The 27,990-nt window shown below is 37.7% G+C and overlaps 1 protein-coding gene across 1 annotated transcript in view; it reads left to right on the top strand.

Annotated features, from left to right (window-relative positions):
- Positions 1 to 25,333, top strand: part of LOC135071351 (zonadhesin-like) — a 41,509-nt gene extending 16,176 nt beyond the window's left edge. The window contains exons 26-46 of the mRNA XM_063965142.1: positions 4,085 to 4,291; positions 6,432 to 6,518; positions 6,744 to 6,839; positions 7,562 to 7,768; positions 9,103 to 9,297; positions 9,391 to 9,588; positions 9,962 to 10,159; positions 10,562 to 10,768; positions 11,103 to 11,291; positions 11,528 to 11,722; positions 12,634 to 12,834; positions 13,238 to 13,423; positions 13,729 to 13,929; positions 15,026 to 15,226; positions 20,559 to 20,741; positions 21,297 to 21,494; positions 21,607 to 21,792; positions 22,141 to 22,335; positions 23,519 to 23,707; positions 24,114 to 24,320; positions 24,710 to 25,333. Of these exons, the coding sequence (XP_063821212.1) occupies positions 4,085 to 4,291; positions 6,432 to 6,518; positions 6,744 to 6,839; positions 7,562 to 7,768; positions 9,103 to 9,297; positions 9,391 to 9,588; positions 9,962 to 10,159; positions 10,562 to 10,768; positions 11,103 to 11,291; positions 11,528 to 11,722; positions 12,634 to 12,834; positions 13,238 to 13,423; positions 13,729 to 13,929; positions 15,026 to 15,226; positions 20,559 to 20,741; positions 21,297 to 21,494; positions 21,607 to 21,792; positions 22,141 to 22,335; positions 23,519 to 23,707; positions 24,114 to 24,320; positions 24,710 to 24,915 (3,932 nt within the window). The 3' untranslated portion in view covers positions 24,916 to 25,333. The remainder of the gene's footprint in view (positions 1 to 4,084; positions 4,292 to 6,431; positions 6,519 to 6,743; positions 6,840 to 7,561; positions 7,769 to 9,102; positions 9,298 to 9,390; positions 9,589 to 9,961; positions 10,160 to 10,561; positions 10,769 to 11,102; positions 11,292 to 11,527; positions 11,723 to 12,633; positions 12,835 to 13,237; positions 13,424 to 13,728; positions 13,930 to 15,025; positions 15,227 to 20,558; positions 20,742 to 21,296; positions 21,495 to 21,606; positions 21,793 to 22,140; positions 22,336 to 23,518; positions 23,708 to 24,113; positions 24,321 to 24,709) is intronic.
- The last annotated feature ends 2,657 nt before the right edge of the window (positions 25,334 to 27,990 follow it).

The following is a 27,990-nucleotide window of genomic DNA, read 5'->3' as shown; positions in this document are numbered from 1 at the left end:
TAACCCTTTCATTGACTTAAACTAAGTCGAGTCTCTGAAATGATCATCGGCAAACCCATTTATAAATACAGCTTAGGCTTTCGCAAATCCGGTTTTCAGCGGTGTGGTTGAGCCGTTATTCGGTTGCGGTTGCTTGCCGGCCCGGCAACATTCCGCCACGGAACATTTTGCACTGACGTGGGCATCTGTTAAATGACCGAGTTCGTACTGTGGTGAACTTTGGCCGGTAATTGTTTGAGAATCAACTCCATTCCACTTTTAGGGGTGCTCGATGGATGGACGCACTCACTTGTTTTTTATGGGCGCAATATTTGTTTGGCAAATTACGAAAATAGTGATTATAGTACTGATAAAAATGAAACCGTATATATTTTCACCTATACAGGGTGGAAACGATAAGTAATCTCACCCGATTATTTCTAAACTATACAAGATATCGAAAAACTTGTCACTGATCCTGAAAGTGCTTCACGAGCTCTTTCAAACGGTGCTAATAATAGGTTCCAGAATAAACTGGAACTATCCGAAAATTCAATGTTTCCAGCTTCCATACATTTGTTAAAGTTACATAATTTTAAAAACTACACAAGATATCGTAAAACTGGTTACTGATACTAAAAGTGCTTCACGAGCTCCATCCAACGGTATCAATATCAAGTTACAGAATAAACTGGATCTTTCCTAAAATTCAATGTTTCCGTCTTCCATACATTTCGTACTATCACAATCATGGCACTCATCTCTTGATAATTTTATAGCAAATAAAGCCTAAAACTAATGTTTTTCACAAATAATTTTAAGTAAGATGCAAGTTACGAGTTTATTTAACCGACTTTTTAAGTTTATTATTTAACAAAAATAAATTACACTTCTAATATTGTGTCGTCGGCATACATTTAGTATGGAAGCTGGAAACATAGAATTTTGGAATAGTTCCAGTTTATTCTGTAACCTATTATTGGTACCGTTTGAAAGAGCTTGTGAAGCACTTTCAGGATCAGTAACCAGTTTTTCGATATCTTGTACAGTTTAGAAATAATCGAGTGAGATCACTTATCGTTTCCACCCTGTATATTTCAGGTGATTCAAGTCAAGGTACAAAGAACAAACAATAGGATATCAAACTATTAACTTAATTAGCTGTAATTTTTATTTTTTTATTTTTTTTTTAAAAAAGATTATTAGTAATTTGTTATTACACAAATTACTAATACTCCCGTTAGCCCCTCGTACTAAGCTAAATATGCTTGTGTCACGAGTGAGCTCACCACAATAGTCGAGCGGCGGCGGGGACCGAACCCGCGTTCCCCGGATCACGAGTCGGCCAGTCCGACCCCTTCACCGTTCGGCTATCGTGGCTTCAGAATAAGAATTAAGACTGAGTTGCACCATCTAACTTTGACCGTAACTATAGCGATAACCGGTGTATTTTGTATGTAGTTTGACAGATTTTTGACGTTTATCAAAGTTAAAGTAAGATGGTGCATCCCAGCCTAAATGTCGACTGTAGAGAGGTACTGACTGAGAAATAATAAAAACATACTCTTATTTATAAATTTTATACCTTTCTTAATAACAGACATGGGTTTTATTGTAATGAGGCTGGGTTGAATTACTTTTACTTTAACTTCAACAAACTTCAAACCTGTTAAACTCCATACAAAAAGTAAAAAGATTAGAATAAAATGAAAAGAAAAATAGAAAGTTAAGTTTTGTTTATTATGCACCACTACACATAAAAGTTCAACTAAAACTATAACATACTTTTTTCTTATGCCTTAGAGATATCGATTAAGACGCTGAAAGTATTTATGCTTAAAATAATTTGTTAAAAACTGCAACACTGCTTAATTTAATAAGATAATAAGAGCTGGGTTTCAGAAGGGTTGACTTTAATAATATGCCAATTTATAAACAAAATTAGAGTAACAAAAAATAATACAACATTTTCATATAATTTATTAGTAGCCCTTCTTTTAAAATTCACGCATCATTTTAAATTCACAATAATTTGCATGATGATTACACTAAATCCAGCGGTACTAATTTTCCATTAGCCTTTCCTAAACAGAATGACCTGTTGATGATTGATTTTTTATTCATATAATTTTTATTTTCCCTTTCCCTTAAATAATATCTTAGGTGTGCTGCCATCGCATTCTTTCTCAGTTGTCTTCTCTTCCTTATGCTGGCGGCGGTGGTGGTGGCGGTGCTGTAAATCATGCGGACATTTAAAAAAACTGTTTCAAAATAGATCATTTCCTACTTATGGCAGTTTATCAACTCGGAAAGGGATCAACACAGTATCGCCTTTCGTCGCGCTGTCAACCGCGAGGCGGGTGTTTAGTTTCGTTCGTTCGTTCGTTTCAGCCAAATGACGTCCACTGCTGGACAAAGGCCTCCTCCAAGGTTTTCCACAATGAACGGTCCTGCGCTGCCCGCATCCAGGCTCTTCCCGCGACCTTCACCAGATCTTCCACCTGGTAGGAGGCCTGCCCACGCTACGTCTTCCAGCCCGTGGTCGCCACTCGAGAACTTTTCTGCCCCAACGGCCATCGTCTCTACAAGCTATGTGCCCCGCTCACTGCCACTTGATTTTAGCAATTCTGCGAGCTATGTCGGTCACTTTGGGTGTTTAGGTTACGGTGCGGATAAGTGTGTGTTTGCAGTACGGAGTTTCACACAAAGAATACTGACCGCCTCGAGTTGATACGGTTACGATCCGTTTCCGGGTTAATAAGTGTGCTTTGTCCTTTACCCAGTCTACAACGAGTCCGTCCAGGTCCAATGATAAATATAGCGTTAAAATAATGACATAATTATCTTTGTAAGTTTTTAAATAGGTACGAAATTTATGTAATGAATTTTGTTAAAGACGCAGTTTAAGCAAGAAATGTTCTCAATCATCGTTAAATTTTTCTCAAAATAAAATTTTACAAAGCCTACGAACATTACAAGATATGCCGATGCTACCAGTGAGGACGTGTGACGCTGCAAGGCTTCATTTAACTCATAGAAACCGCCTAGTGATCATTAAACCACGGAAAATCTGAGATCTGAGAGAGATCTAGAGATCCCAGGGTGAATTCTCAGCGCTGACAATTTTTTTTTGCTCGGTTAGGTTTGTAAAGCATGCTAGCTACCACCATATCTATGTTGCTGTTAACAGCACTGTCGTCTTTCGACAATCACATGTGAGATAGCCAGTTCCTCTATGACTTCTGTGAGGATTCCGGGTTAAGAAGCTCGCTTCAGCCTGATCATCACTTCACATCAGGTGAGATGCAGGCTTTGACTTCCTCGTTCGTTCGTTCGTTTCAGCCGAAAGACGTCCACTGCTGGACAAATGCCTCCCCCAAGGATTTCCACAAAGGCCGATCCTGCGCCGCTCGCATCCAGGCACCTCCCGTACCTCTCAGGACTTCCTCGTAGTAGATAAAAAATACATTACGTGGGCAATCCTCTTCTGGTATGCAAGTTCCATCATCGTCCCTCGCAAATCCATCGCTGCAAACGCAGCCGAACGACAACGACGTACATTCACAGTCTTGGTCTTCTGGGTCGTCGCAGTATTGATCACATTCTGAACAAGAGGAGAACTCTTCATTCTCATTAGTGCATGGATCTGAAAACAAAAATTACATACGTCAATAATTATTTTGATACTTATTCTAAAGGTATAAAATTCAAAATCCGTTAGGGAAATTTCTTGGTCCGTAGTAGTAGATTGATGTGCTATCACGGTTTATGTACGAGTAATACAGCCTGATGACAGACAGACAGCGAAGCCTTAGTAAGGGGTTCAGTTTCCTTTGTTATGGAACCCTAATAATAACAAATACCTAAGAGTGACAACGCAGCTACTGAAAACAAAACGCCCGTAACGGCCACGAACAAAACTAACTTTGACATTGTCACTTTGAACAATAATCAAGCATTTTCAGCGATTACTCATTTTATAGTTAGCGTTATCACGAGTTTCAGTTAATGTTGAACCTATTAATTTTACAATTACTGCCATAACACGTATTACCAGTAGGCTAGTATGCAGGAATGATACTTTCTGGCAACGCCACGATGGCAGATCTTAAGAACGGGACTATTCCCACCTCTCGTTCCCACCGCTGCAACTCCTGTGTAACCAGGATCTACAGCTTGACCGTCAATAAAACGCAACCAGTGAAGATCAAGTTTGTTCCGAAGATCTTAACGAACTTCAAAATAGCTGAAATCGAAAAACCGAGCGAGTTCGAGTCGCGAGTCCGACTTTCAGCGCATGCTCCCAACACAGGTAAGAATCATCCATACAATCCATGACAGAAGAAGGTCCATTATGAAGTTTGGGTCATCGTTTGATAGCTAGCTACCCTAAAATGCTAAACAGGGGCGCCGCGAAAAGCGGTTAGCGCGCCATTTTATCAATTTTTCCCATACATTATGACGTCAACAAGAGTATATCATGGCGCGCATCCTAGCCCGGCAGATCTCTAGGAACTGATCATACCATACAACTGATCACCTCAGCCATAGGATGTCCACTGCTAAAAATAAAATAAAATAAATAGGCCTCCCCCAATGCTTTCCATGTTGCCCGGTTGGTAGCGGCCTGCGTCCAGCTACCTTCCGGCTACCTTTGTGATGTCGTCGGTCCACCTTGTGGGTGGGCGTCCCATACATAGTCTTATGAAACCGCAAAATATTTTGTACCATCAGAAACAATAAAATAGCAATTTCAAGACTTTCAAAAAATATGTTGTTTTTTGTACACGCATAACTTTCGTCGTTGGAAAGGTCATTGCCCAAAGTCGAAACTGTTTATCTACCTATGGACTAGGTAATTTGTTTATTAACAAATCAACCTAAAAATATACGCACGAATCAGAAAATTGGGACTTTACCTTAGGTACTTTCTCTGAGAGAAAATTATGAACACGTCATTTTAATTGTGTTGCTGCAGCTTGGTCATAATTATTGAGTACTTAATTAAAAAATTGGTAAGGAACCTATCGATGAAAACTTTAACTTAGGTTAAATTAGGTTTAATTTTTAGCGTTAAAAGTTGCATCTTCAGATCAGATGGAAGAGCAGTCGCCCGGCAAGCTAAAGGTCGTGGGTTCGATTCCCACCATAGGCAGTTCGATTTTTTCAAGTTATTTATAATTTTCAATCTTTTTTTCAACAAAGGTTAGTGATTAGCGTCATAAAATTATGTAAGGCTAGCTAATTCGTACAGCCTATGTTCATCAGAAGTAATATTTTCAAATTGCTCCAATGGTTTCGAAGCTTATTTAACACAAACAATCAAAAATATTAATTTCTCTTTATTATTATTTTATGTATAGTGACTCGTATGTAATAATTACTTTTTTTTTCAATAATAATATTATAAAGTTCCTAAAATCGCTATAACACAGTGGAAATAAATACTTATTAAATTTTCTATGAAATAAATATATGGAAGAATATTCATAGATAAGGTATTGACTACCTTCAATAAATCATCACATTCGTAGAATTAATGCATCTGTTACAAACAGGTGGCTTCCGATATAATATTTGAATACCTATTTAGTATTTACTTAATGCAAAATAAAATGATATTGAAGCAAATAATTCAACTCTAGCTGCAAACATTAAAATTAAAAACAATAACTTCTTGGAATCGCTGTATTTATTTATTTTTATTTTATTTTATTAAGAAACCAACGGCGTTAATAATAATGGTAATAAATCTTATGATAACTGTATGTATGTGTTGTGAAGTGATAGTGGACTAACCTATTTATTTGGAAACAATCATTAAAAAATATGACTAAAAGTTTATTCCGTTGCTTATTTTGACAACTTTTATTAGGTTAGGAGGAAATTCTTACCTGCTTTTGCCATATTATATTACGTTTGATTCATTTATTTCTAGGTTTAATTTATGCTGCTTTTACACTATGCGGAAATTAGCCGAGTCAAGTCAAAAAAACAGAGGAGTGGGGATGAAATTCATTCATAATTTCATCCCCACTCCACTGTTTTTTTGACTTGACTTGGCTAATTTCCGCGCAGTGTAAACGCAGCATTAGGATTAGGTTTGAGGGTAGAAGATGGACAGTATGATCCACAAGGTCATGATTTACTTCGTACTGTATCCTGGTGGATCTTATTGGTAGTAGAAATAATTGGCAAAACTGCGGTTCTTCTTTAGTTATTTAGATTAAAGACTTTTATTACGATAAATTATACCTACACAAACATAAATTTACCTAATTGCCCTTAGAAAACAGTTGCGAAACGAAAAAAATAAAAAACATTTTTTAAACAAAAGACGGTATTAACAATGCGTTTATTAGTTTACGGCTACACCCATTTAAATATTGTGAGTTGTTTCAACAAGTGCACGTTGCTGTATAAAAGAGGTAAATATCTTGATATCACTGTAGACGGTGTTCTCGCTCGGCCGAATATGTTGAAGTATTTTGTTCTGCTGGTCGCTGCCAGCATGTTAATTCAAATATCTGTGGCTCAAGGTACGTTTATCTTTCATTCCTTTCAAATTTTAAATCTACACGGTCTCATATTTTTTCCTTTTTATGTTTTTTATATAAATATTTTATTCGTTTGTTATTTTCGTGTCGTGTTGTATTATAGTCGTGATTACTATAACATTAATAGCTAAACGTGTCCCACGATGTTCTGTTTATCTATAATCATTTTTATTACTGTTTATAATATTCAAATGTTTATATTCATAGATGGTGTAGATGTCGTTGAAAGCTCTGACGTCGAAGAAAGTGAATCATCATTAAACTCCGAATCATCATCATTAGTAAAACCAAAATGCGGCACTCGTAAGTATTAACCAATTAAACTCATGATTAACAGGTTTTTACATTGATAATGTACTTAGTAAACGAGCATTGCTTGCTTATCGTCTTTGCTCAAGAATCTTATAGATCATTCGCATGTAGTGTAGGTAAATGTTATCAAGGAATTTGAGCATAAAGGTCAGGTACACATGCTCATTAATAGCACGAACGAAAGCATGTCACTATTGAGCAATTGCTACTTAGACTGAGTTGCATCGCTTCTTATAGTTAACTAACGGCCGCCCGCGACTTCGTACGCGTGGATCCCGTTTTACCCCCTTAGGGGTGGAGTTTCGTAAAATCCTTTCTTAGCGGATGCCTACGTCATAACATCTACCTGCATGTCAAATTTCAGCCCGATCCGTCCAGTGGTTTGGGTTGTGCGTTGATAGATCACTATGTCAGTCAGTCAGTCAGTCACCTTTGAGTTATACATAATAATTATGTATATTTAGAAGTAAGATGGTGCAGCCTTAGCAGCATGTGTGTTGAAGACATTGCTATTATTAAGAATGCTCATTTCAAGTTGTCCGAGTACGAACAAGCTTGTTTTAAGCATGCTAACAATCATGACATTGAGCATGTGTACCTTAATGCTATGGCGGAAAGCAAATCGAATCTTTATCAAACTATAGGTACGAATTCGCGTGATCACTTCAATGAGCGATCACCTTCAGCAATACTTACTGAACAAATAATTTTAGCCCGTCCAAAATGTACTAAGAAAAACGAGCAGCTGGAAATTTGCCCGCCACCCTGTCCATTTAAAACGTGCGGCATTGATGACACCCTGATCGACTGTGCACCAGCCCCCGTCCCTGGAGACCCTGACTGCCCACCACCAGCCTGTCGGTGCAAGTCTCAGTTCTTCAGGGACGACAAAGGGAATTGCGTACCTTGGGACAAGTGTCGTAAGGATTACAATGCGTTGAATATTGATAGCTGTAACACAAGCTGATTAATACCCTGTCTCTCTCTTTATACTGTCTATCTATCTCGACTTGCCTTGATGTGGGTTTTAACGGAATGGTGGAAGTGGTGGCAGAACTTTCCTGAACTAATGCTTCTAAGTCCCTACAGCGCGGAATTAGTAGGTATGTTTATTGTGAAGGAATTGAAATAATAGTAAATTTTTGGTTAATTCGGTATTTCGTTACTTAAATACCTCCCGTAATTAAATAAAAGAAAAACTTTTTTATTATCTTGTAAGGAAACGAATAACAATTTGATAAAGGAAATTAAATAGTTGTTGCCCAACAAATCGCAAAAACAATTCAATTATCATTTGGTAAATGTGCCTAACCTTGAACTAAGGTAAACACAAAAAATAAAATACTGCTCGAGTATTATCTTGATACCTACTCTGCAGTTAACAGCTTAAATCCTTGAATATCACCTTCCAAAAATTACCATTAACTGGGCTCCATTTTCTTCTTAATTTACGAATGTCCTAACATAATCGATGATGCTCATAATAATATTAGAAACTCAATTATTAATATTAGAAAATTTCCCCGCAGCCTTTATCTCGATGAGTTAACAGCCTAAGCATTCTGTGTTTTCCCTTATTGCTAATACTACAAAGTTGTTTGATTCTGGTATGATGCTACGTAACGGGCCGGGGGATTCCCCCTGTCATAAAGGTCGTATTCGCAATTACAATTTAACATTCCTAAAAAAAACCTACACTGCGGCGCTTTGCCTTAAATCAAAAACCAGAATCTAACAATCATTACGAAATTCTAAAAATAGTTAATATTCAAGTTTTTTTTGCTCTATGGGTGATGCTGATGATATAATTACTAATAAAATATTTTTTCGCGCTTGATAATTGACCATAGATGGTGTCCTTATACCTTTCATTTACCGGGCTAACTGCTATTACCAATGAGCTATTGAGACTAAGGCCCGGCTTCCACCACGGCGGAGCCGAGAATTTCAATTTTTTCTATAGGATTTGACAGCGACGGCGGCGCGGCGATACTTGGAAATAATGAAAATCTGATTGGACCATAGGGATATAGAGAGATGCCAACCATTGCTTTCACGAGCAATGTGTTCTTGGGCATATTGCTGCGACACCGGCCCCGCCCCCTTGTCACATCTCCCTTTAGTTTCTGTGATCTGTGGATTGGACACACTTCTCTGCTCCGCTCCGCTTTAGTGGAAACCGGGCTTTGTGTTACTGAGAGACTGTTTCCCATCAAAATAACGAAATATAATTTCTTCATCTTATTTCTTGCAGCTGTTTGTCCTGCCAACGAACAGTATGACCCTTGCGACACACCATGCCCTCTCAGAAAATGCGACGTCGATCCTAGAGTCATAAAGTGTGCAGCATCACCCAAACTGGGAGACAAAGATTGCGTAGTGGGGTGCCGATGCATTGATGGTTACGCGAGGGATAAGAAAGGAGTTTGCGTTCCAAGGGAGCAGTGTCGTAAGTAGCGTAAAAAAAAATTGTATATTGAAAAAAAGATGGAAAGCTGTTAGGTTTAAGAGAAAATAATAAAGCTATATTAATTTCTTGCAGCTGGTTATTGTCCTGCCAACGAACAGTTTGACTCTTGTGATACACCATGCCCTCTCAGACGATGCGACGTTGACCCTAGACTCATAAGGTGTGCAGCACCACCCAATCCGGGAGACAAGGATTGCGTAGTGGGGTGCCGATGCATTGATGGTTATGCGAGGGATGAGAACGGAGTTTGTGTTCCAAGGGAGCAGTGTCGTAAGTAGCGTAAAAAAACTTTGTCATCATTATCATCATTTCAGCCATAGAACGTCCACTGCTGAACATAAGCCTCCCCCAATGATTTTCATGTTGATCGATTGGTAGCGGCATGCGTCCAGCGCCTTCCTGCTACCTTTTATATGATGTCACCGGTCCACCTTGTGGATGGAGGTCCCACGCTGCGTTTTCCGGACCAACTAAAGTCGCTGACACAGCCCAATGGATTAGCAAGCTGAAGTGGCAATGAGCAGAATACATAGTTTGACGGCCGATGGGGCAGCAAGGTTCTGGAGTGGAGACCGCGTATCGGAAAAAAACTTTGATTATTGTAACAAAGTTAAGAAAATAATTAAAGCAATATTTCTTGCAGCTGGTTATTGTCCTGCCAACGAACAGTACGACCCTTGCGATACACCATGCCCTCTCAGACGATGCGACGTCGATCTTACACTCATAAAGTGTGCATTGCCACCCAAACCGGGAGACGAACTTTGCGTAGCGGGATGCCGATGCATTGATGGTTACGCGAGGGACGCCAACGGAGTTTGCATTCCAAGGAAGCAATGTCGTAAGTACTGTGCACTGTGTAGTAAAAAAACCTTTTTAATCAATGAATGACAAGAAACTGATTAAAGATCCCGTTTTTGTAGCAAATTACGTTACAAAAGGGGAATCTATGCCAAAAACTCAACAACTTCTTGAATCTTCATATCTATCAAAATAAGCGGAAAGGTTAAGAATTTTCACTACATTGTAGAAAAAGAGAACCTTAGGTCAGTTTTGGAAACAAAAACAGAATGTAGACCAAAAGTAAAGCTAAGTTAGTTACGCTTAGCTTGCATACGAGTAACAGCCGCAGTTGTCCTTAGTATGTATTTGTAAAGTTTGCACTAAAATATGAAAAACTGAACTAACTTTGCTTAGTTTTATCTTAGTCTACAACTCGCATTTATCTGATGTCACTTTCCAGCACCAAAGGTACCGAATTGCGGAACAAATGAAGTCTACGACAAATGCCCTGATTGTTCGCCGCAGACCTGCGAGACAATGAATGCTATTTACCATTGCCCTCTGAGACCAGCCAACAACACCGGGCCTGGCTGCAAACCTAGCTGTCGGTGTAAGAAGGGATACTACAGAAACAAAATTGGGCAATGTATTTCTGCCGAAGAGTGCTGTAAGTGTTGTTTCGATAGTAGGTATAGTGGAGAAAAAAAATTAACGAGTGGAGTGTGTAATAAATTAAATTATTATTGACTTTGGTAGTCAAAACATAGACCATTTTTAGTTCGAGACCATGTAGTGCATGTTTAAAACTGCTGGTCACTGATGTTTGCTCGTGAACCGAATATTTCTTATTCCTATCTCCCTCTCGTGAACAATGTTCGTGCGTAGAGAAGTAGGTACCTATTTGTATACTTATAAAAATGTTCATAAAAAAATTCGAAATTTAAATTCAACACAGGCGCTAATCTATTTCAATTTATTTATTTATGTTTTTTTTGCTCTAGCGAGATGCACTGGTTCTCACGAGTACTACTCATGCGGCGGTGCTTGTGACAACGTATGCGATACTATAAAGGAACAAAATCAAACTAATTGCCCGATTATAAACGTGAAGTGCAACGAAATGTGCTACTGCGAGGAAGGCTACGCGAGAGACTACAAAGGAGAATGTATACCTATCAAAGACTGCCCAGGTTAGTAAAACAATTATTAAATTTAGGCTTTTTATAACATATTTAATTTTATACCAAATCAATTCTTCAAGGATATATAAAAGTTATAAAGTAGCTTCCTCAGCTGTCTGGATTATTCGTCCGTCTTACTTTAAAGAATCTCAGTCAAAACCTGGCAATTTTACCAGTATTGGCGAAAATATGTTCATAAAAAAACAAAACATCAAGCGGAGTTTTCAAATTGTATTTTTTAACAGTGTGCCCTACAAACGAGAGATACGACCCGTGTCCAGAAACTCTGTGCGGTCCTAAAACCTGTGACGAAGCTGGATTCCCTAAAAATTGTACTCCCAGAGAAGATGGAGCCTCTTGTCCAGGGAAACCAGGGTGTGTCTGCAGGGACGGCTATTTGAGGGACGAAAATGGCAGATGTATTCAATCGAACGAATGCCGTAAGTAAAAAACTAGTGACTTTAATATCAGATTATCAGATATTATTATCTCCAGAGCTATGAAGTAATCAGAATGACATATAAGTTCCCTACAGGCTATCAAGAGGATAGTGAGCAAAATATGAAAAGACCTTAAGGCTCATATTCATCGATGGAAGAATTAACAAGCGCAAGCCACATACAATATAATATATTCTACTCAATCTTCCATATGACCACAACTTGCCGTCCAAATATTTATCACCGAACTTGTGATTATAAAGCCCATTATGGTTGTAGACTATAGTGGAAAAAAACATTCGTCAGATCTTTAGTTAATATAAACATTGACATTTTATTCACGAGATTTATTCTAGTTTTACCACCTTCATCTATCTTACGCGGTTTAGATTTTTTCATACAAATGTTTTTTCCCGCTAACACCAGTTCCCGTGGGAATTTTGCAATATCCTGTTGTAACTAAGCTTTAAGTTTACTAAGGTACCTGCATGCCAAATTTCAAGCGTCTAACTTAAGCGGTTTAGATTTTTGATACAAAAGGATTTTCCCGCTAATTCCCACTCCCGTCTGAATTTCTAAGTATACTACAACCTCCCCAGGAGTATGAAGAATAATTGTACCAAGTTTCGTTAAAATCCGTCAAGTAGTTTTTGTTTCTATAAGGAACATACAGACAGACAGACAAAAATTTTACTGGTTGCATCAGTATCGATCACTAATCACCCCCTGATAGTTATTTTGAAAATATATTTCATGTACAGAATTGACCTCTCTACAGATTTATTATAAGTATAGTAGATAATAACCAGCACTCTGTCACAATCATAATATTCTCAGAACGACCTTTCTAGTACTTCCTTCAAGTCCTCTACTATACTGGACTAAAAATTACACCTGTTCTTCTTACACAGCATCCTGTGGTGGTGACAAGAACGCAACCCTCGGCTGCGGAGTCAACTGCAACAGGCACTGCTCCAACGTAAACCAGACTGAACCAAAAGCTTGCATCTTGATCTGCTACTCCAACGCTTGTGACTGCAGATCCGACATAAACGGCAGAGACTATTATTATGACGATAATCTGAAAAAGTGCGTGCTGCCCGAAGACTGCAGTAAGTAATATTGTCGTAAAGAATGTACTGCGCATAATACAACTTCCAAGCTTCCCCAATTGAATTTGAACCTTATAATCTAAACTTTTTCTAAATTAATTTCCATTAGATATAACATCATCATGTATTGTGATTTTATATTATGTTGACTTGGTCATTTTATAAATTTTTGGCAAATGTTATAAATAAAATAATATTCTATTAAAACTGAATTCAATCCTTTGTCTTTATATTTTTTTTCCTGATCTTCGTTTTTCCAAATCTGTCTTTTTTATTCGCAACATACCCTACCCCATTTTTAATACATAAAACACCAGTTTTTTTACTCCACTCAATTGTGGTTGATCTTCAAGATGTTGGAAAAGTAAAATTATGGAACTTTCAATGAAAACAAATGTTGTAGCACCTCAATGTAAGCAGAACGAAGTATTCAGCGATTGCATTAACGGTGGATGTGGCAAGCAAAAATGTTCAGATATCAACAAGCCAGTAGTGTGTGTGCACCCTAAAGTGTGTAAGTCAGGATGCATTTGCGCACCAGGATACTTGAGAGCCAAAAACGGAACTTGCGTCCTAAGCGAAAAATGTGGTAAGTATGTAGTGCATTTTAATTGATCTGGTCAAGTAATGCAAAAACTTATGATAGGTACATTCAGTTTTATATTAGAGTCGGGTGCTAAAAATCCAACATCAGACTAAACCAAATGCGCCAAATTAATCTCCAGCAGTGGACGTTATTTGGCTCAAAAAAACGAAATCAAGATTATTCATTTACGTAATTTTCTTGATACTTGTAGATGCATTCCTCTTGATCATTTTTATTAAATAGCTCTTTTACTGGCTCAGGCTTATCTCGCATCTATAAGTGCAGTCAAAGAAACCCTTTTTCCACAGATCCTCCTCCAAAATGCAAAGCAAACGAAGAATTTTCCAAATGTGGCCGCGATGGATGCCTGAAACACTACTGTAGTGATCTTGACACACCTCCTCTATGTAGAGACACTTTCCAGTGCATACCACAATGTGAATGCAAAGAAGGGTTCCTGAGAGCATCGTTTGACAACGACACCTGTGTACCGATAGAGAAGTGTCCAAGTATGTTCAAGGTTTATACTAACATCAATATCAATAGAGTTTTCGTGAAAATAAAGGATTAGTTGTAAACTGCATTCCAATTCAAACGTAAATTGAGGCTTCTATTTGGTTCTATTTCAATATTTTGATCAATCACAGAATAAAATCTACCAGTGAGACAAAAGTCTGCTTAGAACGATTTCTTTAGAGCAATCCGCAGACAATCTACTGATAATCACAGAATACCTAGTATCACATCACTCGTTCGTTACACACACATTTTGAAGTACTAAATTTTTGATATAAACTAAAAGTAATCGAGATAGAATATTTAATTTTAAAATGTAAAATGTGAGTCACTTGATCTTAATCGTGTTTCTTAATAGGTAGGTATTTAAAAATAATGTAATTTATTACTTTGTTTATTTCAGTTATTTAACTAAGCTAACCACTTGAGCTAACCTAAAACATATGGAAAACATTATAATAGACAAATACACAGATGGTACGTCAGTGGAAAGCACACTTTGATAATGTTCTGCGACTATTGAAACACTTGTTTAACAAAATAAATTAATGTATGCAAATTATAAGTAGGTACGTTTATTTTGTTGATCAGGCAGCTCGTTGCTAACCTCCCGTATTTTTACCATGACTTGACAACAAGCTTCAGTTGCAATTTGTTTGCCTTCTTTAATTGGCGTTATACCTATTAAGAATTAAAATTTCTCTCATCGAAAAACACCTTTTTGGTGAGACCTTGGCTGTGTTTATTTAATTTGTGAGACATGAAGCACACCTGCAGCCTTCACGGTATATCAAATCTATCAAATTACAGAATATTTAAGAACTGGCAAAACGCGATTCTGAGTTTACTTGAAATACACACAACACACCATTTCTACCAAGGGTACGCGTTGCAAATATCAAATCGGCAACGACCCAAGTAATCAGTGGTCAGTTAAATCTGTGTTTCATTCAAAGAATATATTGAATTAAAAGCAGTTCCAATACGAAGGCTTTTTGTAGGCAATTTCAAATATTCTTCTATTACATAAAATTATTCTTCTAACACTTTTGCACCTCTTTTCACAATTTAAATTTATTTACCTTTTAGGAAAATGCAAGAAAAACGAATACCTCTCAGAATGTCCCGCTGGTACGTGCCAACCTAAAACCTGCAAAGAAGCTGGGTTCCCAATACCATGCCCTACAGTAGGCCCCGGCGTTGGACCTTGCTCTTCAGGCCCCGGATGTCTATGCAATCCTGGTTACTTGAGAAATGATAAAGGAATTTGTATTCCACAACAAGAATGTCGTAAGTACATTTTTATACTAAGAGTCCCTGGAGACTACAAACTTTTTATCGGTCAATACTTTCGTCGAAGACCAAATGGGTGTCGTGTGCTTATTTTCATGCTTGTTCGTACCTACTGTTTAACAATCCAATTAAATTGTCATTTGACAAAAATTTTTTACTCCGCGAGGACTCTATGTCATATGCAAAATAGACCCACATCACCCACCATTAGATATAAGGCTATCATCAAGTGCTGTCATCAATGCCAAATGCAACCAGAGTATTATAAACGTAACTTTTTTAAGGGGGATTACGAGGCCATAATACAACTTTTAGACAGAACTAACTGGACTGAGCTCTTCTCGTGCTGTGAAAGCGCTAGCTCAATGGTAGAAGTCTTCACCAATATACTTAACGAACTTATAGATAAACATGTGCCCTCATTTAAGCCCAAAAAAACTAAAAATTATCCGGTTTGGTTTAGTCGTAGTACAATAAGAAGTTTTAGAGAGAGGGATAGAGTTTGGAACCGATATAAGAAATACAAAAATCCAATCGACAAAATAACACTTAATATATTAAATAAACGCTGCAAATCAATTGCTAAAGACTGCTTTAACGCGTATGTCGCTAGGATGGAGGAGAGAATAAACACAAATTCAAAGTATTTTTGGTCGTACATCAAATCAAAGCGTAACGCCGCCAGCATTTATCCTGCAGAGATGACAGATAGTTGTAGAGTGGCGAATGATACTCCTGAAATTTGTGAAATGTTTTCTAATTACTTTGCCTCGGTTTATAGTGAAACCCCAGATGTAGAGCTCTCTGATTACAATATTTCTCAATTCCTCCATGCACAAAGCGAAAGCTTATCCTCTATCACTGTAACCCGGGAGGAGATTGAAGAAAAACTTAAATCACTGGACCCGACTAAGGGAGCAGGTCCCGATGGCTTTCCACCGCTTTTTATAAGAAACTGCGCTTCAAGTTTGTCTTTCCCGCTCTACCTAATTTACAACAAAGCTCTCACGGATGGTGAATTTCCCTCGTTGTGGAAGAAATCCAAAGTTGTTCCGATATTCAAAAGCGATGACGTTACCTCAGTTAAAAACTATCGGCCTATCTCTATCTTATCAACTTTCTCAAAAATTCTGGAATCATTAGTTTATCCATACATCGAACGCCACTTTAGCCATTTTATTATTGATTACCAACATGGCTTTGTCAAAGGTAGGTCTACAAATACTAACCTAGTACTCTACCTCGATGAAATTATTTCCGAGGTAGATGCACATAAACAAATTGACGCCATTTACACTGATTTTAGTAAGGCTTTCGATTCCGTCCCCCACAATATTCTCTTTGAAAAGCTCGCGTTATATGGTTTTTCAGGTAATGTTTTGCAATTTCTGGCTTCGTACCTTAGGAACCGTACTTTTCATGTTGTTGTTAACGGCTTCAAATCGGGCAATAAAGATGTAACTTCAGGAGTTCCTCAGGGTTCCCATTTGGGCCCTATTCTCTTTAATACATTCATCAACGACGTTTCTATGTGTTTTCAGAACTCTACACCATTTTTATACGCAGACGATCTAAAATTTATAAAAGTTGTAACCTGTACGGATGATGTATCCATGATGCAACGTGACCTTAATGCCCTGGCTTATTGGTGCAACTCAAACGGCATGCTATTAAATTCTAAAAAATGTGTACACGGGTCATTCCACCGGCCAAGAAAATCACGTGTCCGGGGCCAAAAAGTACCCGAATATCATAATATTTTAGTAACAAATATTTTTATCTAATAGTATAACTTTGGTTCTTGTTGTTAAACCACAGAGATAGTTAATAATAGTTAATTAAGTAATTTAAAAAAAATCGTAAGTCGTCAAAAATTGATTACCACGACGTGTCCGCGCTCCCGATTTCAGAACAAATTTGCTCGTATAAATTAATCCGTTATTATTACCGCTTTCAATGCTTATGTAATCGATTACTGATTAAATAAACATTGATAAATTAAATACGACATAACTATATGACTAAAAGGTTTTGTAAAATAACTATTTGAAGTTGTGTCCGGGCGTTAACCGTGATTACCCCGACACGTCACTAATGTGCGCCTACGTCCCTAGCTACGCAATTTAGAAACGAGCTCTATCCTCCCCCGTGAACCTTTAGTGGTGGCCTGCGTGCCGAGGTGATCGGTAATGCAACTCGTCGCAGGATTTCGGAGTTATCGAGATAAGAATATGATTACCCCGACCTTGGTTCAGTGCACGATTGACTTACTCTTTCCTATTTTTTTAGGTTTCTTTACATGGAAAGTTCTTGAGAATGTACAGGAATAATGGTCCATGTAACCGCATTTTTGTGTATTAAAACATATGGGATTGAACTTACAGATTGGGCAGGGCTCAGGATAAACCTTAATTTTTTGACTACCCCGACCTTGATTACCCCGACTTTTGTCACCGAGTAATCAATAATACTGTAATTTTACTAATGAATGATTAACTAAATAACGTTTAATAAGCAAAATTACCCTTTACTAAAATGAAATCCTATCTCCTATTAATACATAATATTATCCCTCAAAATTGGCAAGACCCCTGGACTCGACCTTATCACCGCTGAAATGCTGTAAGCCGATGTAAACTCCGCCGTTAACGTCCTGACACCTGTCTTCGAAAACATCTGGATGGAAGAGGAACTCCCAGACGTCTTGCATAAGGGGCTTCTAATTATTGTGCCGAAAAAAGGGTAAAGCAAGGGTATCAGTACCGGAAGACCCAAGAGATGCGATCTGGATTGAGGAATTACACACCTTTGGTGCAGAGGATGTCCAACAAGTCCACAATTTCACTTACCTCGGGAGCATCGTTTCAGAGCCTGGAGGTACCGAAGAGGACACTTCGCGCATTGCCAAGGCCAGAGCTACCTTCGCACAACTTCGAGCCGTATGGCAGTCAAGGAAATTGACCCAAGCAAGATCAAAATATTCGGGTCCAACGTCAAACCAGTTCTGCTCTATGGGCGTGAAACGTGGAAGGTCACTAAGGTTATCTCGCACCAGCTGCAGATCTTCTTCAGCCGCTGTCTTCGCCGAATTCTCCAAAATCTTCAAACGACGAACTTTTGGAACGCTGCCACGAAATACCAATCTTTCAGCAGAATAAACGCTGCAAGTGGAACTGGATCGGCCACACTCTCCGAAGGGACCCCGATCACATCCCCAAGCAGGCTCTAGATTGGAACCCCCAGGGAAAATGCAAACGTGGTCGCGCCAAAAAAACATAGCGGCGCACTGTTAAGACTTGGAGCGAGATCAAACACGAAGCTCAAGACCGAATGCGATGGAGGACTGTTGTGGACGCCTTCTGTCCCATATAGGAGACATAGGACATTGAGTCACTAATATTATATTTTATGTATAACTAGCTGACCCGGCGAACTTTGTTCCGCCTTAATGGCAATAAATAAGCAGACTTTTTTTTTAATTTCGAACGGGATAAAAAGTATCCTATGTCCTTCTCCTGGCTCTAAACTACCTCCCTGACAATTTTCAGCTAAATCGGTTCACCCGTTCTTGAGTTATAAGTGGAGTAACTAACACGACTTTCTTTTATATATATAGATGTATATGTATGTTTTTTACTCTTTTACGTAACAGCTACTAAACAGATTTTGTTGAAACTTTACAATATTGTCGTTTATACATCAAAATAACAAATGGCTAGTTATAATAACATTTATTTTACCATAACTTAAAAAAAACCTTAGAAAATAAAATATTTTGTTTTATTTTTGATTACTCTGACTCCCAACTTTGATTACCCCGACCATGAAAATTTTGATGTCGCATAACTTTTTATTCCTGCTTGCTACAGATGGGCCAATATAAAAAATATGCTCGTAATAATGTCTATTTTGAAATGTTTTACCTAAACTTACTCTAAATTCAAAAATAAAAAAGGTCGGGGTAATCAACAAAATAATCCAGATCCGGAGAATGACCGACACATAAAATTCACTAGAAATACAAAGATTATTCCATCTAAATACCACATTCAAGGCACAACTCTCAGCGAAGTGAAATCGCTAAAAGATCTGGGAGTAACGTTCGATTCAAAATTAACCTTTGTTGAGCACATCGACGGCATAGTTAGTACGGCCAATAAAATGCTAGGGTTCATCATGCGTAACGGAAAGGTATTCCATAAGCCCTATACACGCATTAATCTCTACAATTGCCTTGTACGTAGCACTTTGGAATACTGCAGCGTTGTGTGGCGACCTCATTATGCGGTTCACTCCTTACCAATAGAACGGGTACAGAAGAGATTTCTTTGGCATCTGTCAAGCTCCTTTGGTCTCACAAAAAAACTTAAATCTTATGGAGAAAGGCTCATGCACTTCAAAATGCAAACACTAAATCAGCGAAGGGACTTGCTTGACCTGGTTTTTCTCCATAACATCATGAGAAGTAGGGTTGACAGCAGCCAACTCCTGAGTAAATTTAATCTTCGCGTACCACGCACGATCCCCCGCAAGCCGATCTCACCCTTTAGTGCCCCCCATCGCAAAACCGTCCCGGGTAGGAGCTCCACAATTCCTCGTCTATGCAAGTTATTGAATGAGCACAGTGTGGCGGTGGATTTATTATTTGATAGCCGTCAACAGTTTAGAAAGGCAGTCATGGAGACTTTTGAACATGTTTGAATGAGTTGTAAATTGTAATGATTAACAGACTTTTTATTGTTTTCTTTTCTTTCCTTTAAATAATTAGCAAACATTAAATATTATGTAAGCGGTGTTTACCTTAATATAGCTATACATTTACATTATTGAATTGTCAAAGTGTCTGTGCAAATATTGATGTAATAGTTGATGGTGAACCTAAATAAATAAATAAATAAATATTACCTTTGAATGAACCATAGCAAATCAAGAAAACACTGATTAACATCATACAAATAATACTAAATTTTAACATGCTATTTTATAAAAACTACTTTATTCGTTTTACACACAGGATTTCCATAATCCATACCACCTTTGCTTAGATCAGTGGTTCTTAACCTTTAGGTCATGAGGGACCATTTTACCAAATTTCTGTCTTGTCAGGGACCACCTCATAATCAGTCAAAACCAATTTGACTGCAAAAATCAGTTAAAAGTGGTTTTGACCAAGGTGTGCAAGTGCATTTCGTGGACCACTTGGAATGCCTCCAGGGACCACCAGTGATCCGCGGACCACCGGTTAAGAACCACTGGCTTAGATGGACTAGAAGGCATTGTATGAAATTCCCGAAGATATTTACTTATCTGAACTATTCTTTTAACACAGCATCATGCGGTGGCGACGATAATGCTGTCCCAGGATGTGGAGGAAATTGTGGAAACACTTGTACCACCTACAACCGCACAGATATAGTGTGCACCCTCATTTGCAAACTGAACGGCTGCGACTGCAAGAAAGGCTACGTGTACGATGGCAACGTGAAAAAATGTGTTTTGCCGAAGAATTGTTGTAAGTGCCTTCTCTTTAACGTCGAGAAATGCTTTGCGAATACCCAATGGTCGATGGGGATGGCCAGTACCCACTAAAACCCAACGGTGTCCACCGGAGCCCAATGAAACGGAGCCGCGAATTATTGTCCAAGCTTGGACATTCGTCCGCAGCTCCGCCTCAGGCTAGAGGCTCGCTACCTATTCTGTCCTTGTTTTACATCTAACATCTAAAAATTTAATATGATGGTAGGCCATCATGGATCCTAATTCTGCTGCTGCAAGGCGCTTGTCTGTGTCCAGTTGTTCCGAAACTAAGGGATGAACTGAAGCAATAGACATTTTTGATAAAGGTGATGATTGTGATGATGTTGGTAGTGGTGACGGTGAAAGTGGTAATGATGATGATGATAGTGGTGGTGATGATTATAATTATAAAATGGATAGAATCCCAGTCATTGTTCCACAACTAAAATGACGCTACTCTCTAATTAAATATGCAATATTTCACGCCGAGTAATCAAAATAAAGGGTTCGGTAATCAAAACCAAAATGTAGCTCAATAATTATTTTTCAGCACCAACATGCCAAGTGAATGAAGAGTACTCAACCTGTGCTAATGGTAGGTGCGGCCAGAACTGTGCAGACAAAGGCAAAATTGTACACTGTCCATTGATATCTGACGATACATGTACTGCGGGATGTGTTTGCAAAAACGGTTACCTGAGAGCTCAGAATGGCACATGTGTGCTTGAAAATCAGTGTGAAGAGCAGAGTAAGTGAAGTGCTGTCATCTGTATACGCTTGGAGAGATGATGGGGCTAGAAGTAATTGTGTAAAATTACCAAGTATACTCGTATACTTATTGCTAATAATATTTTTCACAGCTTCATGTGGAGGTGATGAGAACGCCGTCCCTGGATGTGGAGTGCATTGTGGCAACACTTGTGATACTTACAACAGAACAGATCCTATAGTATGCCCCCTCATTTGCAACTTGAACGGTTGCGACTGCAAACCAGGTTATGTGTTCGACGGCAACTTGAATAAATGCGTTTTGCCAGAGAAATGCAGTTAGTATAATACTCTTTTTTTACATCTTACATCTTTAATAATTCAGCTAGTTGTCAAGGGCACTGTGACGGTATTTATGACGAACTGATAAAAATGACAGAACCTTGCTGGAAGCATGGCGCTTGTATCTATATGTATAGTTGTTCTGAAATTATAAAGAAAGGGCTAAAGCAGTAGACGTTCTATGGTGATGATGATGGTGGTGCTAGTAGTGATGGGAATTGGGATAGTCATAATGAAAGGAGTGAAATTGTGGCAAATGGTACACAAGTAAATTGGCTCTTTATATCTGGACATTTTATAATATTGGACGTGAAAACAAAAATATAAGTTAGATTTTTTTCCAGCACCAACATGCAAAGTGAATGAAGTATTCTCAACATGTGCCAATAGTGCTTGCGGCCAAAGCTGTGCTGACAAAGACAAAATTTTGAACTGCCCATTGATATCTGATGATACCTGTACTCCTGGATGTATTTGCCAAAAGGGTTATCTGAGAGCTCAGAACGGCACATGTGTGCCTGAAGACCAGTGTGAGCAGAGTGAGTAATGATGAAGAGTTAGTACTTGACACTTTCAAACATTCACAAACGATACACATACACTTACAACATAGGACAAATTGAACTACTAATGTGATTAATAAGCGCTTGGACACAATGACGAACAATAAAACACTTTACTTAACATTTCAACACATTTTTATTTTCAGATTATTATTCGTGTTCCTAAATCTTAGAAAAATATATTTGCTATATACGTCAAAAACTTCACTTTCTTCATTACAAGTTACCACAACTACACTCGACATCAAATAAATCGCACCTCCCGCGACAAGCATTTTCAAACGTATTCATCCCCACTTCCCACCAATATTTGCACCATTTAAAAGCCTAGTTCTAACCTTCATTTCATTAAAGGAAAGGTTTTTACCCCAAAAATGTGTCTTTAGAAGGATCCAGTGTCACTTCTTAAAAAAATAGGTAGTAGTTACGCTTGAGCCAACCTTTATGGCTATAAAACTGTTAAGTTGGGATTAATCGCTATCCATCTGTTAAAGAGGACACGTGAGATCATTATTTGGTTTTATAACCATAAAAATTGGTCTAATTGATCCCATAATAGGTTGGCCCAAAGTGAGGTAGTTTTTTAAGTCACATTTATGGTAGTATATGTTAATCATTTATTATTAAGAAATTAAATGTGTTTTTCTTTAATAATATTTATTGGGCTTTCAAATAATACTAATATTGTTGGGGTACCATGATTGTGTCAGAAGAAAATCGTTAAAGTCCGCGTCGCGGAAGGTGCGGTTTATTTGATGTTGAGTATATTTGCTAACAATAAACAATGTACACACACACGCATATACTGAGTAAGAATTCTGTCTTTTTCCGCTGTTAAATTACACAATGTCGTCGGTCCACCTTGTAGGTGGACGTCCCACGCTGCGCCTTCAAGGTGGACCGACGACATCGTAAAGGTAGCAGGGAAGCGCTGGATGCAGGCCGCTACCAATCGATCAACGTGGAAAGCATTAGGGGAGGCCTATGTTCAGCAGTGGACGTCCTATGGCTGACATGATGATGATGATGATGAAATTACACAAGAAATTCAAAACCTAGGTCGCACCCTGCCAGAGGGACAAAGACCATAAATTCTTTGAATGTTCAGCAAATGAAAGTTATTTTATGATAATTAATATGACTATGTCTATGATTGCAGCGTGTCCAGAGGGTGAAATTTTATCCACTTGTCCACCAATAAAATGTGATGCAGAATATTGTCCTAAATCTAGGAACTCGTCTCTAACTTGTCCAATTCCTAAAAAGTGCCCTTCACCAAGATGTGTGTGTGGATTCAATAGACACCGAGACAGGAAAACCGGAAAATGTATAGCTACAGCTCAATGTCGTAAGTACCTACTAACTTAACTAAGGTCCATAAATCAAATCATGTTTTAGAAGTCATATTGAGAACTTGGTAAAAGCATAGTAGGTCGCTCAACGAGAGTTAAGCCCATCAGCGCAAAGATTTTAACTGTGAAAATTTTAACCCCTGTCTGCGATGACGCGATGATATCTTGCGTTGCGTAGTCAAACTGACAAGTGCTGTCTGTCTCACTTTCAGTCATTTTTTAACAAGAGCGTGGTAGTTAGCGAGGGTATTCTATATTTGAACTTGAATGTGTAATGTGCTTGGAGGTTTATTCGTCCAAGGTAATGGTGTTGTTTGTGTTCTGTATTCAAATGTTACATCAGTGTCATGTTCGTCTCAAGTTTTGTTGAACGATCTTAACACAACATCATTTTTGTTTTAGCTCCATTCCCCTGTGATGGTCCAAATGAAAAATACCAATCCTGTCCGCCAGTTTGCCCTGGAGAAACTTGTACTGACTATTTGAAAAATGCGACATGCCCTAAATTTAGGATTGGCATCGTGGTACCTTGTAAACCAGCGTGTAGATGCTTAAAGGGCTACTACAGAAATTCACAAGGAATATGCATTTCGAAAAACAAGTGCAAAGGTAAGTTTAAAAGTTTTGTTTGAGTTTCTTCCGCCACTTCTTCTCATTACCATCCCATATGTTGTCCCGAAGTGGTGGTAGGGCAAGCAATATTTGGGACGTGTATTTATGTGCCCTGGAAAGGGCCTACGTACTGAATAAACTATTTCATTTCATTTGATAAAATATGAGAAATATTACATGGAAATTAAGTGTACATTTTATTAATTCTTCTGTTTTCTAATTCTTTAATTTATTTTATGACATTATTGTTGACTGCCATTCATATTTTCATTTCAAACATAATAATATGTTGTCTGCAAATAATATTTTCCTATCAACTGTTTTATCTATTTTGTATGCAAGAGTATCTTATTTAATTATATTTTTTTTATTTTCATTTCTTTCAGAACAAACATGTAAAGTGAATGAAGAATACTCGACCTGCATCAATGGTTTGTGTCGCCCCCAGAAGTGTGTTGACAAAGACATAACAATTACTTGTCCAAAATATGACAAAACTACTTGTAAAGGGGGCTGCGTTTGCAAAAAATCGTTCTTGAGAGCCAAGAATGGTACCTGCATCCCTCAAGATCAGTGCGACGAAAGTTGTTGAGGAGTTTAGTTGTTAAATAGCTATTGAGACTGTTTTTGGTTATTTTTATAATTTTGTATGTTTTTATAATTCCAGTACTTATCCTTTTTCTTTCAATAATATTAATGTCAGTGAGTTATAAATCATCTTTGTTTTCCTTCAGAACAAACTGTAATAATGAATTTACTGTAAATTGTAACTTGATTAAAATACAGATATCTAAATCTATGTTCTCCCGAGTAAAGTCTTCTGCTATTTTTAAACAAATACTTTCTTGTTGTGTTCTGCTGCCATATGAGTAAGGCAAACTTTTATAAGACCATAGTAACCATGTTCATTCCATTATCCATTCTAACTTCAGTGAATCAATGTGTATCAACAGATAGGTACTATCTTCTAGAAATTCTAAGCTTTTGGCTGAAATAAAGTTTTATAATAATTTGGTTTAATTTATTTTAATGAAAACCCCGTAACATTCCTGTATCCACTTCTAACAAGTTACGTGAATAATTAATTACCAAATCAAGCTGCATGGTCATACGCTCACGACATAGTACGATCTACCTAATCACTACAAAGCACCTTCTGAGACGTTAAAATTAAAATTTAGTTATTGCAGAATATACAGGGTGTGGTTTTGTAAAACAACGCAAATCTCAGGGCTGGTAGTAGGCCACTGATGCAAAAAAATAATAATATAAACACGACCATACATTTTCATGGAAAAATCCATGAAATTAGAAAATGGTATCATTACGCGGGCGAGCTATCGGTCAGTCCTCTCTCTCTCCCCCGGGGCAGCGGCCGCATGTGCTCGGTGGTGTAGCGGGGTACGCGGGGGTGGTGCGGGCGGTAACAAGCGCCGTCTATTATGTTTTAGGAGACGTTTGAACAAGGTTTTAAAAACCTAACAAGGTAATAGTTAAAGGTATCAGGAAAGCGCTGGACGCAGGCCGCTACCAACCGGGTAACATGGAAAGCATTGGGGGAGGCCTATGTTCAGCAGTGGACGTCCTATGGCTGAGATGATGATGATGAATAGTTAAAACTTTATAGCCTGACCAGGAACATAAAAACCCTCGCCATGTTGCGGAAAAGTAATGGTACTAATTTCTTTTAATGGCAACAGTAACTGAAAACTTCATTGAAATGTCACCTTGCATGTCAATAATTAAACTGTCTATTGCTGTCAAAGTGTAAACAAACTTTGTTTTAAATGTGTGCAATTGATTTTGTGACTTAAATTGCTAAAAACTTTTTATAGTTGTGAAAGAAAAGTGGTTCACAATGTGTTATAGTATTTGTCGAAGAAAAATACTAAGGGCTTGAATAATATTTTCATTGAATAATGTTTCCGACTAAGGTTGTCAAATTGACTGATATGTTTATCTTATAGTACAGTCCACTATGAAAATTAGCTGTGGTTTGTTTCAACTACTTCTTTTAATTTTTTTTGTCACTTTGTGAGTGTTGAATTTTATGAAATTAGGAAATAAGTACCGAGTTTGAAGCGTTCATGAGCAGACATTGTAGTTGAATATTCAAGTTCTGAGTTTGAAAATAAATCCTACTAGCTCATTTAATTAGAATTACTGCATCATTCTCATTTTGGCTGTATAATATTCCTTATTGTAATAAATTGACTGCATCTCACTGGTGCGATTGCGGTCAATTACCTGCCTTGTCGTGCATAAAAAATGTATGCGTAATAATTATAACATCAAAAACCTACCCATGTACAACTCTGTACCAGAGATGTTATGGATATCCGTAACCGTAACCGAAACTTTCGGATATCCGAAATAAAAAAAAAATCCGAAACCGTAACCGATTCAAAAGTTTCAGATAGTTTCGAATGTAGTTGAAATTGTTTTTTGTAAAGGCATAACAGCCTGATTTACCTTTATAATGACATCTAGTATCAATTTTTATTTTTTTTTTACTTTTTATTCGATGTAATGTGCGGCCATGAATGAACCGTGTTGGACAACTATTGCAAATTGCATTCTAAAGCCCAGATATCCGTAACTGTAACCGAAACTTTCGGATATCCGAAATAAAAAAATATCCGTAACCGTAACCGAAACCGGTATAATATTATTCCTATATTCGTAACCGTATTCATAACCGAAACTACATATCCATAACATCCCTACTCTGTACAACCAGTGCAACTCGGTACCATAATGGCCGTTCACCTCACCTTTAAATGACTGTCTTGATCGTGACGGAACAACGTATTGACTTTGGATTCAGTTCAGTTAGTTCATTTCGTCTATTCAGGCTACTGTTTTACCAGCTATTTTAAGTATACATATGTTACTGTAAAAGCTCGAATTGCAGTAAATCCTAAGATATTCCAGTAAAACCTAAGATCTACCAATTCCTAATGGTAAATGTCCCAAAAGGTTTGCGATTCGAACTCTTACCACCATTTCGTTGGTAAATCTTAGGATTTACATTAATGGCACGGTAAATGTTGAAAAACAAAACATGTCATAACGTGCTCAGGGCATCTCATCATCATCATCAGAAATTACTTCAATTGGAAAAAATCGAATCTATCTTAATATTGAAGTTGCCCTCTTTGTATTTCTAGTCGCTCACTTAGTAATGTAGTCGCACGGACAGAATTTTAATATCTAAAATGGATTAAACATAACCCACTCTTTGTAAGCTCGTTCTGCATTTGATTATTAATCAATATTCGTCGTTAGTTAAGTTAATTTTTCGCTTCAAATTCATACCGCTCAAGTTATTAAAACAGTATGTCATCATCAGTCGCTAAGTTATTTTTTAGTCGATCGTTTTATAATTCCCCATTAAGAATTACTCACTCATTGTTTTATTCCTAAAACCAACATCTACCAGCTGACAGAGGTAAAACCTAGCATATACTGAATTCGAATGGTAAAAGCTCGAAAAAATCGTCGTATTTACAGAAATACTTACATTTACCAATTCATGTCGGTAAATCCTAAGACTTACAGTTAAATCTTAAGATTAACCGTAGTTCGAGCTTTTACAGTAACACATACATATAAAAGCCGTAGCACATAAAATACAATCAAATACAGTTTTAATAGTTCTGATTTA

The sequence above is a fragment of the Ostrinia nubilalis genome, chromosome 4, assembly GCF_963855985.1.
Source record: "Ostrinia nubilalis chromosome 4, ilOstNubi1.1, whole genome shotgun sequence".
Taxonomy (NCBI): Eukaryota; Metazoa; Arthropoda; class Insecta; order Lepidoptera; family Crambidae; genus Ostrinia; species Ostrinia nubilalis.
Note: the sequence above shows the minus strand (reverse complement) of the source record. Positions and strands in the feature narration are given on the sequence as shown.